The 18,156-nt window shown below is 41.6% G+C and overlaps 1 protein-coding gene across 1 annotated transcript in view; it reads right to left on the bottom strand.

Moving 5' to 3' along the window:
- LOC125453954 (lipoxygenase homology domain-containing protein 1) overlaps positions 1–18,156 on the bottom strand; it is a 222,096-nt gene that overhangs the window by 187,732 nt on the left and 16,208 nt on the right. The window contains exon 4 of the mRNA XM_059649887.1: positions 5,287–5,460. Coding sequence (XP_059505870.1) covers positions 5,287–5,460 — 174 coding nt within the window. The remainder of the gene's footprint in view (positions 1–5,286; positions 5,461–18,156) is intronic.

The raw sequence follows: 18,156 nt of genomic DNA, 5'->3' as shown, positions 1-18,156 counted from the left end.
GCTGCCCCTTAGATCCCTTTTAAATCTTTCCCCGCTCACATTAAGCCTATGCCCTCTAGTTTTGGACTCTCCCACCCCAAGGAAAAGACCTTATCTATTTACCTTATCCATGCCCCTCATGATGTAATAAACCTCTATAAAGTCACCCCTTAGCCTCTGACGGCCCAGAGAAAATAGCCCCAAAATTTTTGAGAAGATTTGCAGCTTGGGTTGTAAATGAGTTTGTAGACTTGCTCACCAAACCAGTGTGTTTGATTGCAGACATTTTGTCACCCTTCTAGTAACATCATCTGTGCACCTCCCGTAAAGCAGTGATGTTCTGTCCCGCTTGTTTTATACGCCTCGGTTCGCTAGGGTGGTTGGCATCACTTGGGGTTCTGTTTGTCAGTGGTTTGTATATCAGGTCCAGTTCAATGTGTTTGTTGATGGAGTTATGGTTTGAATGCCAGGGCTCCAGGAATTCCCTGGCATGCCTAGGTTTGGCTTTTTTGCGCTTTTATGGATGTGCCGTCCCAGTCAAATTCGTGTTCTTCTTTGTCAGTGTGTATTGAGACCAGTGAGAATTGGTATGTCTCTTGGTGGCTAGTTGTGTTGGTGTATCGTTCTTGTCAGTTTTCTTCCAGTTTGGCCAATGTAATGTTTCTCACAGTCTTTGCATGGTATTTTGTATATTACGTTAGTTTTATTGGTTGTGAGTATGGGATCCTTTACATTTGTCAGTAGCTGTCATGGGGCGGTTGTTGGTTTGTGGGCTACCCTGATACCTAGGGGTCAGAGTAGTCTTGTGGTCATCTCTGATATTTCCCTGATGTACGGTTGGGTGACTAGTGTGTCTGGCCGTGTTGTGACTTCTTGTTATGGTTTGTTGTGGAGACTTTTTAGGTATCTATTCCTTTTAAAAACCCCGCATGAGTGCTCCTGTTCTGCTTTACGCAATTCCTAATCGCTGCAGCGCGTTATGGCTTGTTTGAATAATGTCTTGATGCATTTGGAGCTTAAAAGGAATGGATACCCAAAGAGCACAATCCACTGGACTCAGGGACACAAATTTGACTGGGACAACACATCCATAATAGTATAAGTCAAACAGAGACATGCGAGGGAATTCCTGGAGGCCTGGCATTCCAACCAGAACATTGAACTGGGCACGGTGTACAAACCACTGACAAACAGAGCCAGCAGTGATGCCATCCACTCAAGGAAACTGAGGCATATAAATAACAAGTGTGACAGAATACCAATGCTTCACCGGAGGTGCATTGAAGAAACGTCTGCTTTCAAACACACCGGCTGGTGAGCATGTCTACAACCTCAAAATACCTGCAGCTTACTTAGCTTCTCCCTTTAGCTCAAACCCTCCAGCCCTGGAGACATCCTTGTAAATGTCAGGAAGTTACACTGAACTTCTAGAAGACACTGGTGCGATGACAGCTACAGCTCAATTCTGGGCACCCCCTCGTAGGAAGAGCATCAAGAGTCCATCAGAAATATATTGCTGTTGTACCAGGGATGAAGCACTTCAATTATGTAGACAGACTGGAGAAACCTTGCTAGTTCTCCTTCCAGAACAGAAGGATGAGATTAAACTTAACCGACGCATTGCTCAGGGTATGTAAGGAGAAACTGTTTCCAGAAGCAGAGGAGTTGGTAACAGGTGGACATAAATTTATCAGGATTAAAACAGTAATAGGCAGCAAGACAAAATATTCACAGGGGTGTTAGCCCTGATTGGAAACAGATTCAAGAATTTTTTTTTTAAAAAGGCATTGGAAAATGTTTGAAGAGAGGCCATTTATAGGACAGAACAGGGGATGAAATGGATAGCTCTTTCTCAGAACTGATATATGCATATTGAGCTGAAAAGGCCTCCCCATGTGTTACTATGAGATACAGTCTCATCAGCAAAGGTGCCATCTCTGATCAACTGAATAGCATCACACTGAGCATTTGAAAACTGAGCTTCAAGCACCTCTTCCTCCCCATAATGTGTATGTCCACAGGCAACAAATCTTTCTCTGGATAGAGTAGCCACAATAACCATATAGAACATAGAACATAGAAAATTACAGCACAGTACGGGCACTTCGGCCCTCGATGTTGTGCTGACCTGTCATACCGATCTCAAGCCCATCTAACCTACACTATTCCATGTACGTCCATATGCTTATCCAATGATGACTTAAATGTACCTAAAGTTGGCGAATCTACTACCGTTGCAGGCAAAGCATTCCATTCCCTTACTCCTCTCTGAGTAAAGAAACTACCTCTGACATATGTCCTATATCTTTCACCCCTCAATTTAAAGCTATGCCCCCTCGTGCTCGCCGTCACCATCCTAGGAAAAAGGCTCTCCCTATCCATCTCATCTAACCCTCTGATTATTTTATATGTCTCAATTAAGTCACCTCTCAACCTTCTTCTCTCTAATGAAAACAGCCTCAAGTCCCTCAGCCTTTCCTCGTAAGACCTTCCCTCCATACCAGGCAACATCCTAGTTAATCTCCTCTGCACCCTTTCCAAAGCTTCCACATCCTTCTTATAATGCGGTGACCAGAACTGTATGCAATACTCCAAGTGCGGCTGCACCAGAGTTTTGTACAGCTTCACCATAACGTCTTGGCTCCGGAACTCCATCCCTCTATTAATAAAAGCTAAAACACTGTATGCCTTCTTAACAGCCCTGTCAACCTGGGTGGCAACTTTCAAGGATCTGTGTACATGGGCACCGAGATCTCTCTGCTCATCTACACTACCAAGAATCTTACCATTAGCCCTGTACTTTGCCTTCTGGTTACTCCTACCAAAGTGCATCACCTCACACTTGTCTGCATTAAACTCCATTTGCCACCTCTCAGCCCAGCTCTGCAGCTTATCTATGTCTCTCTGCAACCTACAGCATCCTTCATCACTATCCACAACTCCACCGACCTTAGTGTCGTCTGCAAATTTACTAACCCATCCTTCTACGCCCTCATCCAGGTCATTTATAAAAATGACAAACAGCAGTGGACCCAACACCGACCCTTGTGGTACACCACTAGTAACTGGTCTCCAGGATGAACATTTCCCATCGACTACCACACTCTGTCTTCTTTCAGCAAGCCAATTTCCGATCCAAACTGCTATATCTCCCACAATTCCATCCCTCCACATTTTGTACAATAGCCTGTGGGAAACCTTATCAAACGCCTTGCTGAAATCCATATACACCACATCAACTCTCATCTACCTGTTTGGTCACCTTCTCAAAGAACTCAATAAGGTTTGTGAGGCACGACCTTCCCTTCACAAAACCGTGCTGACTATCCCTAATCAATTTATTCTTTTCTAGATGATTTTAAATCCTATCCCTTATAACCTTTTCCAACACTTTACCAACAACTGAGGTAAGGCTCACTGGTCTATAATTACCAAGGTTGTCTCTACTCCCCTTCTTGAACAGGGGAACCACATTTGCTATCCTCCAGTCGTCTGGCACTATTCCTGTAGACAATGACGAGTTAAAGATCAATGCCAAAGGCTCAGCAATCTCCTCCCTGGCTTCCCAGAGGATCCGAGGATAAATCCCATCCGGCCCCGGGGACTTATCTATCTTCACCTTCTGAAGGATTTTTAATACCTCTTCCTTGTGAACCTCAATCCCACCTAGTCTAGTAGCCTGTATCTCAGTATTCTCCTCGACAACATTGTCGTTTTCTAGAGTGAATACTGTTGAAAAATATTCATTTAGTGGTTCCCCTATCTCATCTGACTCCACACACAACTTACCACTACTATCCTTGATTGGGCCTAATCTTACTTTCGTCATTCTTTTATTCCTTAAATACCTATAGAAAGCCTTAGGGTTTACCCTGATCCTATCCGCCAACAACTTCTCATGTCTTCTCCTGGCTCTTCTGAGCTCTCTCTTTAGGTCTTTCCTGGCTACCTCGTAGCCCTCAAGTGCCCCAACTGAGCCTTCACATCTCATCCTAACATAAGCCTTCTTCTTCCTCTTGACCAGAGATTCCACCCCCTTCGTAAACCACGGCTCCCGCACTCTACAGCTTCCTCCCTGCCTGACAGGTACATATTTATCTAGGGCACACAGGAGCTTTTCCTTGAATAAGCTCCACATTTCTAATGTGCCCATCCCCTGTAGTTTCCTTCCCCATCCTATGCTCCCTAAATCTTGCCTAATCTCATCGTAATTGCCTTTCCCCCAGCTATAACTCTTGCCCAGTGGTATATACCTATCCCTTTCCATCACTAAAGTAAACATAACAGAATTGTGATCGCTATCACCAAAGTGCTCACCTACTTCCAAGTCTAACACCTGGCCGGGCTCATTACCCAGTACCAAATCTAATGTGGCTTTGCCCCTTGTTGGCCTATCTACATACTGTGTCAGGAATAAGGTGGGTGAACTTGCAGCATGGGTTAGTACCTGGGACTTCAATGTTGTGGCCATTTCGGAGACATGGATAGAGCAGGGACAGGAATGGTTTTTGCAGGTACCGGGAGTTAGATGTTTCAGTAAGAACCGAGAAGATGGTAAAAGGGGTGGAGGTGTGGCATTGTTGGTCAAGGACAGTATTACAGTTGCAGAAAGGATGTTTGGGGATTCGTCAACTGAGGTAGTATGGGCTGAGTTTAGAAACAGGAAAGGAGCGGTCACCCTGTTGGGAGTTTTCTATAGGCCTCCGAGTAGTTCCAGAGATGTAGAGGAAAGGATAGCAAAGATGATTCTCGATAGGAGTGAGAGAGACAGGGTAGTTATCATGGGGGACTTCAACTTTGCAAATAGTGACTGGGAACACTCTAGTTCAAGTAGTATAGATGGGTCAGTTTTTGTCCAGAGTGCGCAGGAGGGCTTTGATTCCAATGGGGCAAATACAAACAAAAATTACAACTTTCTCTTGTTCGTTCATAGGATGTGAGCACAACTGACTATGCCAGCATTTATTGTGCATCTTTGTTTGCCCAAAGAAAAGTGAAAAGTCAGCCATGTTGTTGTTGGTGTAGAGTCACATGTGGGCTCGACCATGTGAGGACAACAGCTTCTTTCCCTAAAACACGTGAGTGAACCGGAAGGGAATTTCCCTGACAATGGTTTCATGGTCATTATTAAACTCTTAATTCCAGATTTTTTTTATTGAATTCAAATTCCACCATGGCAGGATTCAAACACAGATGCTCAGAATATCACCTGGGTCTCTGGATTAATAACAATGATACCACTAAGACATCAGCTCTCCTGATTTGATCAGTTAGTAATGACTCGACAGATGTGTTTTACAGAAGTACCTCTAAGATGATGTTTTGGAGTTCCCCAATTTCTGGTCCATAGATTTTAAACGTGTAAGATGATCCCTTTGTGAACAGAAAGGCTATGGGCTTCTCAAATTTTCTTGATACAGTTGTCTTGCACAGATGTTTCTTGTTAATTTTTCCTTTTGATCCTTTCATTTGAAGGAAAACCTAGGAAAGATGGAAGACAATTGACTGTTATTCCCAATTCCCAAGTAGATTGTAGTTCAGATATTGCTGTCTCCTCCTCTGTGGACTATTTTCAGAATTAAACAGAGCTCCAAGACCAAACTTCCAACGGTGTTTGGAGGCATCTTTCTGTCTGTGAATGGCCATTCAACTTTTTTTTGGAGGAAATCTATTTTTCTCTATAGTCCCAATGCCTTGCCACTTTTCTCTGGCTTTTATGTGGGTCAGCGTTGCTTAGGCTATAAAACTCAAGCCACTCTCACTAAGGCTGAGACCCACATTTTAAATGGGGGATAAAGATTGGCTTTCTTCCCAAATACCATTCTCGTCTTGCTGCACAGGAGTTTTGGATATCCTTGAAAAACACACCAAATTTTGAGAACTCACAAAGTAAATGGAAATCCTGGTGAGGTGTTTGGTGTGTATATGTTGAATTGGCAGTAAAAGACTTTCAGATTTACTAAACATCTATAGTTAATTATACATGCCAGTTTACACCTGTCACTTCTGGACCCTTTTCCTGACCAGTAGCTGACCCCGCACTTCCTTTTATTCAAAATAAACTCAATCATCAAATACAAATAAAAAACAAAAAAAGCCAAAAACCAACAACTAAAAGCCAGGCGAAACAAGGACAATCTTTATCAAAATGGCATTTGAGGTGAAGATAACATACACTTGGTGGTGAAATTATATAGTTCTTTTGGCATCAAATCATCCAATACCTAATTAAAATAAGCTACAATTTACAACCACTGTCCTCAAGGGATTGAATAAAGGAAGGGTAGGGAAAGAGGGAGGACCAAATTAAAATGGAGCTGGAAGGGGTAATACTGCATCCCAGGTCTGTGGAGCCCATCTCTCTCTAAATGCCTTGAGGATGCTGGTGGACTCTACGTGCTCCCTCTCTAAAAACACCAGACACAGGGTCAAGCAGTCAGGAACTATGACCACAACACAGCTCTTTCATATCTTCCTTCAATCAACCTGTTAGACCATTAGAAAAGAGACAGGAATAGGTTGTCTGGTCCCCTCAACCTTGCTTCACCATTGAATAAGATCACGGCTGATCTGACATTCCTCACAGCCATATTGCGGAGTCAGGAGTGGGAGTTGCTTATTGCAGAGTTCCTAGATATGAGCTTCTCTTGTATTCACAGGATTTAGATGGCTAGTCCAGTTCAATTTCTGGTCAATGGTAACACCTAGACTGTTGACAGTATGGGATTCAGTAATTGTAATGTAATTGAACAACAAGACATTTTCAGGCGGAGGATGCAGCGTGTATGGAATGAACTGCCAGAGGAAATGTTGGAGGCTGGTACATTTAAAACAATTAAAACACATATAGATGGGTAGATGAATAGGAAGTGTTTAGAAGGATAGGGGCCAAATGCCGGCAAATGGAACCAGATTAATTTAGGATACCTGGTCAGCATGGACAAGTTGGACAAAAGTGTCTGTTTCCATGTTGTATATCTCTATGACTCTACGACATGATGGTTAGATTCTCTCCTGTTGGAGATGGTTATTGCCTGTCACTCATGTCATGTGACTATTGCTTGCTATTTACCAGCCCAAGGCTGGAAATTGTCCAGGCCTTGCTGCATAAGAACACAGACTGCTTTAATATCTGAGGAATTGTGAATAGAGCTGAATATTGCAAAGTCATTGGCCAACACCCCACTTTCAGCCTTACAATGGATGCAAAGTAATTAATAAAACTGCTAAAGATGGTTAGGCATAGGTCACTACCCTGAGGAACCCCTGCAGAGATGTCCTGGAGCACAAGGGGACATAGTTTTAAATTGAGGGGTGACAGATATAGTACAGAAGTTAGAGGTAGGTTCTTTACTCAGAGAGTAGTAAGGGCGTGGAATGCCCTGCCTGTAACAGTAGTAGACTCGCCAACTTTAAGGGCATTTAAATGGTCATTGGATAAACATATGGATGATAGTTGAATAGTGTAGGTTAGATGGGCTTTTCAGATTAGTTTCACAGGTTGGCGCAACATCGAGGGCCGAAGGGCCTGTACTGCACTGTAACGTTCTATGTGCTATGTAAGATGGCTGACTTGTGAAAAATACAACAATCTACCTTGGAAAAGCCCTGGCCCCTCCCACTAGTTGAGATGAGAGTTGTTAAATTGTAGGTGTCGATTCTTAATGTTTCTTACACAGCAGGTCTATCTAGCTAATACATTTGTAATTCCACATATTAGTACAGTAATGATTTGTGTGTTAGAGACTCCATAAGATGGGAGCATTTGAATATGTTTCCCTTCAAACAGTCAACTCCTATCTGAAACCTTATGAATCCTCCTCTAGAGGTTATTCCTCATTGTATTTCCTACTCCATCCATTCAAAATGACCCTGATAAAAGCTGTGGGATTTAACTATCATGTAACCATAGCAACCATGTTCTCATACCTGTCATAATTGAGATGGGAGGGGCTATAAAAGCTGAGTTTATTGCCCAAAAATCTCAGTTTCATCTGATTTGAGTTTGTATCTTCAGATTTGAGCTAAATAAATCATGTAAACATCAGGCCAACAGAAGCTCTGAAGAAGATTTGAGGAAGTCTGACTCCATGACTTTCCCATAGGAATCACAGTTTTCTCCAGCTTAAATCTACAATGCTGTGTGGCAGTCGGTTTTCATGGGAATATCAAAGAAGTCAAGATCAAATTGTTTACCTTGGAAGTCAAGCCTCAGTGAACCTTAGGAACTCTCAGTGGGAGTTCTGGAAAAGATATCATGGAGTCAAATCTGAATAATATTCCTGCAGTCAAACCCCAGTAAAACCTGAACAATTCAAGTGCAAAACGCTACGGATGCTGAAGAACTCAAATCTGGGTATCATTAGTCACACCCCATGGAAAACCTATTGAAATAAGATATTGTGAAGTCCTGAAGTAGTCATGAACCATGGAAGTCCAAAGGGAACCAGTCACAATGGCAGTCAAATCAGCCACAATGAGAGCCCAATCGAATTCAGGCCTAATGGGAGGTCAGCTGAAGTCAGGCCCCAAAGAAGTCCAACAGACATAAGCCTCCAATGGTGTCCAATAGAAACAAGGCCCTATGAAAGTTCACTTCAAGCAAGGCTCAATGGGAGTTCAACAGAAACAAGGCCCTACTGGTTTCCAGTAGAAACAGAATCCTGTGGAAGTTCTACAGGAATGAGAAACCATGAATGTTCAGTAGGTGCAAGGCCTCACTGCTGTCCATTAGAAACAAGATCTCATGGAAGTCCACAAGAGATAAGATCCCATGGAGGTTCAGTAGAAGCAAGGGCACAATGGTGTCCAACAGAAACAAGATGCCATGAAAATTTATTTGAAACAAGATGCCATGAAAGTCTGATTCAGGCAAAACCTCACCAGTGCCAAATAGAAACAAGGCTTCATGAAAACTCAATAGAATCAGGATTCAATAGAAATTCAATAGAAGCAAGGCCCCATTGGTGCCCAATAGGAACAAGGCCTCATGGAAGCTCAATAGATACAAGGTTCAATGAAAATTCAATAGAAACAAGGCCCCATGGAAGCTCAACAGGAATAAAATTCAATGGAAGTCCAATTGAAACAAAGTCCCAATGCTGTACAATAGAAAGTAGACCCCATGAAAATTCAACAGAAATGAGATTTAATGGAAGTCCAATGGAAACAAGGTCCCACCGGTGTCCAACAGAATTAAGTCCACACGGAATTCTTACAGAAGGGAAGTTCCCTTGGAATTCAGTTGAAGTGAAATCTGAAAGACATCTCCTAACAGTTAGACCTCAGAGAAGTCCTACAGTTCATTGGAATCTGGATGAGGATCTGAAGATGGGGACTTTAGATCATTCCATGACAATCAAATCCAAGGAGAGTATTGCAAGAGAACGATCCCACAGTAGTCCTCTGGCAGTAGGGTATGCAGAAAACTTTGGAGATGTCACGAGAGTTAAAAATCTAGACAATCCCACGGCAATGAAATACTATGAGAGTCCCTTTCGAATTGAACTTGATGAGGATTATATAGCATTTAGATCTGAAATGAGAGCAGAATCAGACAAAACTAAAAGTAGTGTGACAACTGTCAGATTACATTGGAGTCCTGAAGAAGATGTGAAGAATTTAGATCTCAGTGCTTATGCAGCAGTCAAACCTCAGGGAAGTGAGTTAATGCTCAGCCCAGAGAAGTGTTCTAAAGGCCTGCATGTGAGCATTCCTGAAGACCTCAATTCCAATCGCTTTTCTCCTGTAGTAAATTCTCAGTGGGGACTTGGAAACTGTGACTCTCAGGATGTTAATAGAGAAGGTAGGCCTCAGAGCAATCTAGAAAATAATAAGCCAATCACAGATAGCCCTGCGATAGCTAGATCCTTTTGTTACCCTATGTTAGATATGCTACCTACGAGTTTAAGTGAAGATCTGATGGCAAAGATACAGAGTCCACCCGAGGTTGAATACTATGAGAGTTCAACAGACATTAAACCAGAAAAGGAGCCTGGAGCACACATTTTTGGAGAGACCTTTGTCGCAGTGAAATCAGAACAATACCTGGAACATGACAAACAAATGTCAAATATGTATTGCCTTGCAATGGTCAGCCCCTCTTGCAGTTTCACATCATTGACTCCTCAAGAAGAGCTGCATCATTTAAACAAAGACACTCCAATGACAACGAAGACCCAAGGGAGACTTGCAAAAACTGAACACCACTGGAGAACTACAGAGACTCTGACTCAGAGTGACAGTCTAGCAATAAAACGTGAAAATAGTCTTTCGAAGGTTGCATCTGAAAACAGCCCTATAACTGTCAGGTCATTCATAAACACCAAATACCACATAAGGAAGTCAAGCATAGATGTCTCAAAAGATGACAGATTTCATCAATGTCCGATAGAAATCAGGACTGAAGCACAACCTGAGGAAGTCAAAGCTCAAGGATTTGTAGTGGCAAACCAAGAGTATCTTTCAACAGAATTAATGAGAGAAACTGACTCAGCAGGAACTGAAATTCACAAGATTCCTAGAGATCTACAATATCACTGGAGACCAAAGTACGACATAGAAAATTCAAATGTATGCAATTCTCTAAGAAACAAATTCCAAGGAAATCTTGTGGATATTCAACCTATTACGAATTCTTTACTATTAGAAGACTATGAAACTATTCTATCAGGCAAATCCTGCAATAGTCCTACACAGATCAGACCACATGACTGTTGTATTACAACATTGCATGAGGATTGTACTGGAGAAGACTTGGAGATTTTAAATTGGGATCATCATATAAAGCATCCCATTAGTCTTGTAGGAATTAAACATCAAAGGAGTTCCCTGGGTTTGAGACTTGATGAGAGTCTGGGAACTTTCACATATCAAAAGATTCCTGAAAGTAATCTTCAAGAACCTAACTTCATTTGTTATACAGATTCTTGGACCCATGGGAATCCTGTAACTGGTGTCTCACATGTAATCTCTGGGAATGATGTGGAAAATGTGGAGTTTCACAGCCCCATAGACATCAAACCCAACTGCAGTTCTGAAGGCCTCAGGACTATGATAAATTCTCCACAACCTGTGACTCATGTAAGTCCCATAACAGTTAGTTCCTGTAACAGTCTGGCCAGAGTACGCTATGAAGACATTTTCGGTGATGATTCGAACAATCCAAATGTAGGTAATTTTGTATTAATGAGACCCTGTGAGAGTCTTGCAGAAATCAAATCTCAGAGTGACACAGTAACTGACAGACCTCAAGGGAATGCTGTGAAAGTCTTACCTGGAAGGAGTGCTGTAAAGTACCTAGATATGAATGAAAATCTTCAGTGGAAACTCTCAGAAGTGAATTGTACAGAGCACCTTGCCAGTACAACGGGTTCTGAAGAAAATTTAAATATGGAAAAAGTGCACTATTACCCTCTAGAAATTAATCAGCTCCAAAGTCCTGGAGAGGTTAATTCTGAAGGAATTAATGTAGTCAATGATCTAGATGAGATAGAAAAATTACATAATGTCATTAGAATGAGACTGGACAACAACCAAGAAGCAATGAGATGCCATGACATTCCTGTGGAAGTGAATCCTGAAGGAAATCTTTTCAAATATAGATCTCAGAGCAGTGATACAATTATCATACCTACTGAGAGTGCGTTCGAGACCCAGAACAATAAGCAGGCTTCACAAGTTAGATCCACTGGCTGTCATATGGCATTGACACCCCAGGGCACAGTTCCAGTTACTACCATAGTGAATCCTCGAGAAAACTCAAAGGCAACTATCAATATTTCTGTAAAAGTCATCCTCCCCTCAGAAGCAACTGCTGAAGGACATTTTCTAAACATCCAACCACAACAGGATCTCACAGCAGAACTGGAGCCAAATGTGATTAGCAAACCACCAGCTGGAATTAACAGGCATCCCAAACCAGTCAAACCATGTGTGAACCCTACAGATTTAAGCCCAACTGTTAATCCTCTACTATCCGATTCCCATGGCAGTTCTGTATTAGAGTCACATGTAAAATGTTCTGGAGAACTCTTGTTAGCGAACCCTACAGAGTACACGACAACAGTTGGACTTTGCAACAGTCCTATAAAGGTTAAATCTCAGCAAAGTTCCGTAGCAGTAAGTCTTCAAAATAATTCAAGAAAAGACGAGGCATCAAAGCTCATTAATTCTGACACGGGTACCTCACATGGGAGCTTTTTAGACACCACTTCCAAAAGAGATTTCACAATTTTCAGATGTCAGAAATACAATGAAGAACACCTTGGAATGCCAAACTTGGCAAATGAGGAGACAGCCACTATCCGTCAGGATAATCTATCAGTATGGCCAAAAGAAGCTATCAGAAAGGAGCATTTACAGACTCCTGAAAAGGTCAGTCAGGAAAAGTGTCTTACTGAAGTGAGACCACAAGAGAACCCTGCAGCACCCACAACCTCTTTGTGCCTCGGAAAATTTGCAAGGAAATCAAATCTTGATACTCCTCCCGCAGTCATTCCTCAAATCAGTGACGCTGCTGTAACAGTCAAAGGCTCTGGAAGAGAACTGCAGACAAATGTAAATAACCTGCCAAAAGATGTCCATCATGGGAGTGTTAACATTGCTACATCCACTGAGAGTGCAATACAACACCAGAAGAACTTAAATCTCAACTGCTCCATAGGCAACAGTTATCCAGAAAGACTTGTAGAAATAAACAGTGCACTTGTACCACTTGGGAAGACTCATAATAATCTGAATATCACGATAAAACTCCATCAAAGCCCTAACAAATCTAAGCCTCAAATGATACTCAAACCTAAAAGCAGTGCTGTGGCAAGAAATGATCAAGGAAATCCCTTAGAATCTAATTCTGAAGGGAATCCTACAATGGTTACACCCCTTTTGAATTCTCTACAGCAAGCAAACAACTCAAACGTTTATGGTATGGAAAAAAATAACCAAAACAAACTTACTGCTTCTAGTTCTATGAATGATACAACTGGGGATGACTCAGAGATGCCAAATCTAAATCATCCTGTCGAAGCCAGCCTCAGTCAGAGTCAAACGGCCATCAATCTTAAAGATACTCCTCTGGCAGACATACCTCCAACATGCCACACAGAGGACAGGCATCAGGAGAATCCTAGCGCACTCAAGCTACAAAAGCACCTCGTGGCAATGAAACCCAAAGTCAGTGCTAATGCAAACACACCATCAGGGAATCTTTCTGAATTCAATTCTCAAAGCAGTCTTAGTGCAGCCACTGTTGAATCGTTTTCTAATAAGAACCCAAGTAATTTAGTTCTGCAGAGCCTTGCACCAGGTAATCAACAAAGGAGTATTACTACAGGAACACCATATAAATTTCATCAGCAAGATTTGAGTCCTAAGGCACTCAAACTTGAAGTTAGTGTTTCAGATGACACACCATATGAGAATCCTAGTTCAACTGCTACTGAAAGAGGTTTTGCTTCAGGTACACCTCAGTGGAGATCCACTGAAGAACTGAAGAAGTTAAATCTGAATAATCTTCCGGCAGCTGCCATTGATCAAGATGGTGACAATTCTGTAATAATACAAAATACTGGCTATGATTTAAACTCAAGTGAGATTAATTCTACAGATGCAACACCTCAAGGAAGTTCAGAAATGAGAAAACCAGTGCTGAACAGCCCTTTAACAAGAACACCTCAGGATAGTCTTTTGGAAGTCATCTCTGAAGAAGGCTATAAAACAATTAGATCTCATGAGAATTCTGGAATGCAACTCAATAATTCAAACATTCATGGTATAGATAAATTTCAACAAGATGATACTTCCATTGTGCAGAAACCTCAGGGGAATGTGATAGAAGATATATCTAAGCATGACGCAGATAACTCAGGTTTGAGTAATCCAGAAGAAGGCAGCCTGAGTGAGAATCAGGTGGATATCAATCCTGAACCCCTTTCTGGAGCAAACACACCTCAAAGAAGTGACATAAACATGAGGCACAATGTGACTCCTACAAAATTGATCCATCAACTGTCTTCAAATGAACTCAAATCTGAAACTAGTCCTAAAGAAATCATTCCAATCAATAGTCCTGCTGCACCTACTTCTGAAGGAAGTACTAGTGCAGCCATACCTGAATGGACTCCTGATGAAGAACTGAGGAAGGACAATGCTCTTCCAATTAAACCAGGAAGAACTTCTAAAGAAGATCGTAGTATACCAAATATGGATAGTTCTGTGAATGCCACACCTGAGGACAGTACAAACCTAACAAACTCAAACACTAATGGTTTTGAAACAGGAAAATTTCAGGACAATCCTTCCAAGGTCCATACCAAAGAAGGCTTTTCAACAGTTGGATTCCTTAGGAATTCTGCAGGGCAGCTGGATGGGACTGTACACATCACACAAGAAGCAGTTTCTACACTAGAAACACTTCAGGCAATTCATATCAACATTGTGAGTGGAACACCAGTTGGGAGTGGCACGTCAAATGCTTCTGAAAGCATTTTTTATTCATTTACGCCTCAGCAGCGTACTGATGGAGAACAGAGAAAACCAAGTCAAAACAGTCTCGAAACAGTCAGTCATCAGCAGAGTAATGTTACAATAACACAAGAAAGGACTTCTGAAGGAAGTAGGAGATCATCCATGGTGGTTATTTTTGTAGATAACAATCCTGAGTGGGGTAACAACTTGGGAGAGCTTGATCCTAATACCTCCTCAGCAAGATACTACCAGAGGAGACATGCAGAAGTTAATTTTGAAGAGGATCTTGAAATAGTTAGATCTCATGGAAATTATGGACATCAGTTAGCCATTTTATTCATTAATGATGTATTAGAAGCCAACCAACAGGATACAAACGAAGAAGTGGGGAACTTGATAGAGGGTATTTCTGAAGACCTTCCAAGCACACTAATGCTGAATATTCCTGAAGTTATCAATCTCAAAGCAAGTCATGCAGAAATTGATCTTACACGTTTTTTTATAGCAAATTCACCTCAGGAGAGTTACACAGATTATAATTATCATGGTCAAGGTCAGAAAGGTGGCACACTGTTTGGTAGTCCTGTTGCAACTATTCCTGATCAAATGCTTGGAGCAGATAGAGCTCAGATGAATTCTGATGAAGAACTGAAAAAGCCAAATCTGAAGAATCTTGAAGCAATCAAAAATCAGGGGAGCATAGTAATAGTAACATTAAAAACATCACCTGGGGACTTGATGAAGTCAAGTGTTAATAGTTCTGTAAATAACACACTTAAAGAGACTGCAGACTTAGGAGAGTTTGATCCTAATGGTCTCACAGCAAGAACGTACCAGGGGAGTCACTTGGAAATCAATTCCGAAGAAGTTCTTATAAGAGATAAATTCCTTATGAAGTCTGGCCAGCAATTAGATGATTCCACCATTAATAGTGTCGAGGTAAGCCAAAAGGAAACTTCAGGGGAGCAACCTCAAGAGAATCCTCAAAATAGCACACCTCGAGATGATCCACAGTTGTCAAATCTCAAACATCTTGTCGACATTAGCCATCATCAGAGTCAAAAAAACATCAAGCTTAAACGCATTCTTGTGCCTGGCACATCTCGCATGAGCCACACAGAGGAGACACACCATGGGGGTTCTACAGAATTAAAATCTCAAGATCTTTTGACACCTAAACCTGAAAGTAATCTACAAGCTGGCTCATTACCAGGTAGTCCTTCTGTGTTTAATCCTCGAAGTAACCTTGGTGCAACATCAGTTCAGTGGAATTCTAGCAAAGAGGTGCGGCTGTCACATCTGAAGACATTTTTAGCAGACAGTTTACAGAGTCATGTAAGAGGAAGCCAAGCAAGGTCACCTGGAGAAGATCAAAGAACATCAACTACACACAGCGCTATGGATTTTACACCTAAGGGAAGTACAGACATGGGAAAACTGAACATTAATAGCCTTAGAGAAGAAAAGTATCGAAGGAGGTCTTTGCAAATCGTTTCTGAAGATCACCTTACAGCACTTAGATCCTGTTGGAGTTGTGAACAGCTACTGATCAAGTCCACCCTGACGAATATGGAAAGAGAGAAAATGCAGGAGAATCCTGAAGAGACTTTGTCTAATTTTGACTCCAGATCATCAGTTTTGAAAATTGATGACAAGACTAGCTTCAAACTGAGTCAAGCAGTTATCAGCCTTACACATGTTTCTGTAGAAAACATACCTCAGAGAAGTTACACAGATGTCAAACCCGATCAGAATACTGGAAAATTAGTGTCTCAAATGAGCTCTATGACATTAAAAACTGCGGTTAGTGCTCAAGAACGAACACCATTTGAGAGTTCTGCTGAAAATACTATTACTTCAGTGACACCTCAGCAGCAGTCTGACCAAGAACTGAAAATGTCAAATCAGAATGACCTTGGAGCAGTCAGTCAGCAGCAGAGTGGCATTACAACAACATCAGAAAAGACTTCTAGAGAAGACAGGAAACAATCCATTCTGATTACTTCTTTAGATATCATTCCTTCATTGAGTGATGATTTGGAAAGATTTGATCTTAATTCCTCACAAGGAAAAGATCAGAGGAGTCCTTCACCAGTTAACTTTGAAGAGAGTTTTAGGACAGTTAGTTTGCATAGAAATTCTGGAGAGCAACTAGACAATTCACATACTGATGGTGTAGCAGCAATCAAACAACACTCTGTTTCTGTAATTAAAGGGTCAAGTGAGAATTTGAGCCTAGAACATGAGCCTAGAGAGGACTCAGAAATGTCATTTTTGGATTTTCCTGAAACTATCAGCCTCGAAGCCAGTCATGCTGATGTCAACCTCACACGTATGTTTGTGGTAAACATGCCTCAGAGGAATCAGATGGACACCAAATTCAGAGAGAGTTATATAAAATCCACATCTACAGAGAGTCTGATAGTGCTCGATAATCATAAAGAGAGCATAATGTCTGTGGTAACTACTTCTGAAGTAAGTCTTGGCGCTGATGCATATCTGTGGAGTTCTGATAATGAACTGAAAAAGTCAAATCAGAAAAGAGGCAAATCTGCCATTTATCAGGGGAGTGTTACCACAAAAACAGCAGAAAGGCCTACTCTTGATTTGAAGAAAGCAAGCATAGAGAGATCAATAGATGTCACAGATCAACACAGTGCAGACTTGAGAATGCTAATTCTTAATGGTCCATTAGCAAGCAAATTTCAGGGGAAGTCTTTGGCTTCCAATTCTGAAGAGCCCCTGAAACCAACTCCAGCCCATCTGAGTTCTATACAACAACTAAATACATCAAACCTGCCTGGTATAGCAGAAGTCCACCAAGATAAAATAGATAGGAACCATGAAGAGAATCCAAACAATACTATATCTGGACATAACTTGAAGATAATGGATCACATTCATCCCTTAAGCCGCAGTGTCAGTCAAACTTACATGGATGCTGAGCCTAAAGATGCTGGTGTAGGCAGTACACCTCAGATGAGTCACACTGACCTCAGATGGTATAAAAGTATAACCATATTCAAATCTCCACATTTTCTTACAGCTAGCTCAAAGGCAGGGACCAGTTCTCGAAGTAGTCTTGGTACAGTCTCAGTTCTTTGGAGTTCTGATGACGACCTAAGAAAGTCAACTCCAAGGCAATTTAAAGCTATCAGTCTTCAGGGGAGTGTTGTTAATTTAAGACCAGAGAGATCCAGAGAGAGCGTGAGGATGTCAAATAAGTGTAGTTCTACAGATGTCACACCTACTGGGAGTACAGATCTGAGGAAGCTAAACATTCTTCAATCCCACAAGAATTCTGGAGAACAGCTAAATGATTTGCCGCTACATGTTCTTGAAGAAGTTAAACATGAACAATCCCTTGAAGCTGAGACGACAGAGGACAGTTCTACAACAGATACGTCTGTAAACGACTCAGAAATGTTAAACTTAAACCAGTTTGAAAATGTCAACTTTCATGGGAGTCAAGCAGACCTCCTGCCTAAAAATGTTTCTGCAGCAAACACTTCCCAGCTGTATGTCATAAGGCTTTTTCAGTCTCAAGACGTTCCTGAGCCTGTCAAATCTGAAGATAGTACAAGTAAAGACACACCACTTGTGAGACCTCTTGCTGTTGAATCTCAAAGAAGTCTTGCTGCAGGCACACCACAGCAGAATTCTGATGAAGAGCTAAAGAAGTCAAATCTCAGTCCTGAAGATGTCAGGCTC

Source organism: Stegostoma tigrinum, chromosome 1 (genome assembly GCF_030684315.1).
Source record: "Stegostoma tigrinum isolate sSteTig4 chromosome 1, sSteTig4.hap1, whole genome shotgun sequence".
Lineage (NCBI taxonomy): Eukaryota > Metazoa > Chordata > Chondrichthyes > Orectolobiformes > Stegostomatidae > Stegostoma > Stegostoma tigrinum.
This window is presented reverse-complemented; position numbering and strand designations above follow the sequence as displayed.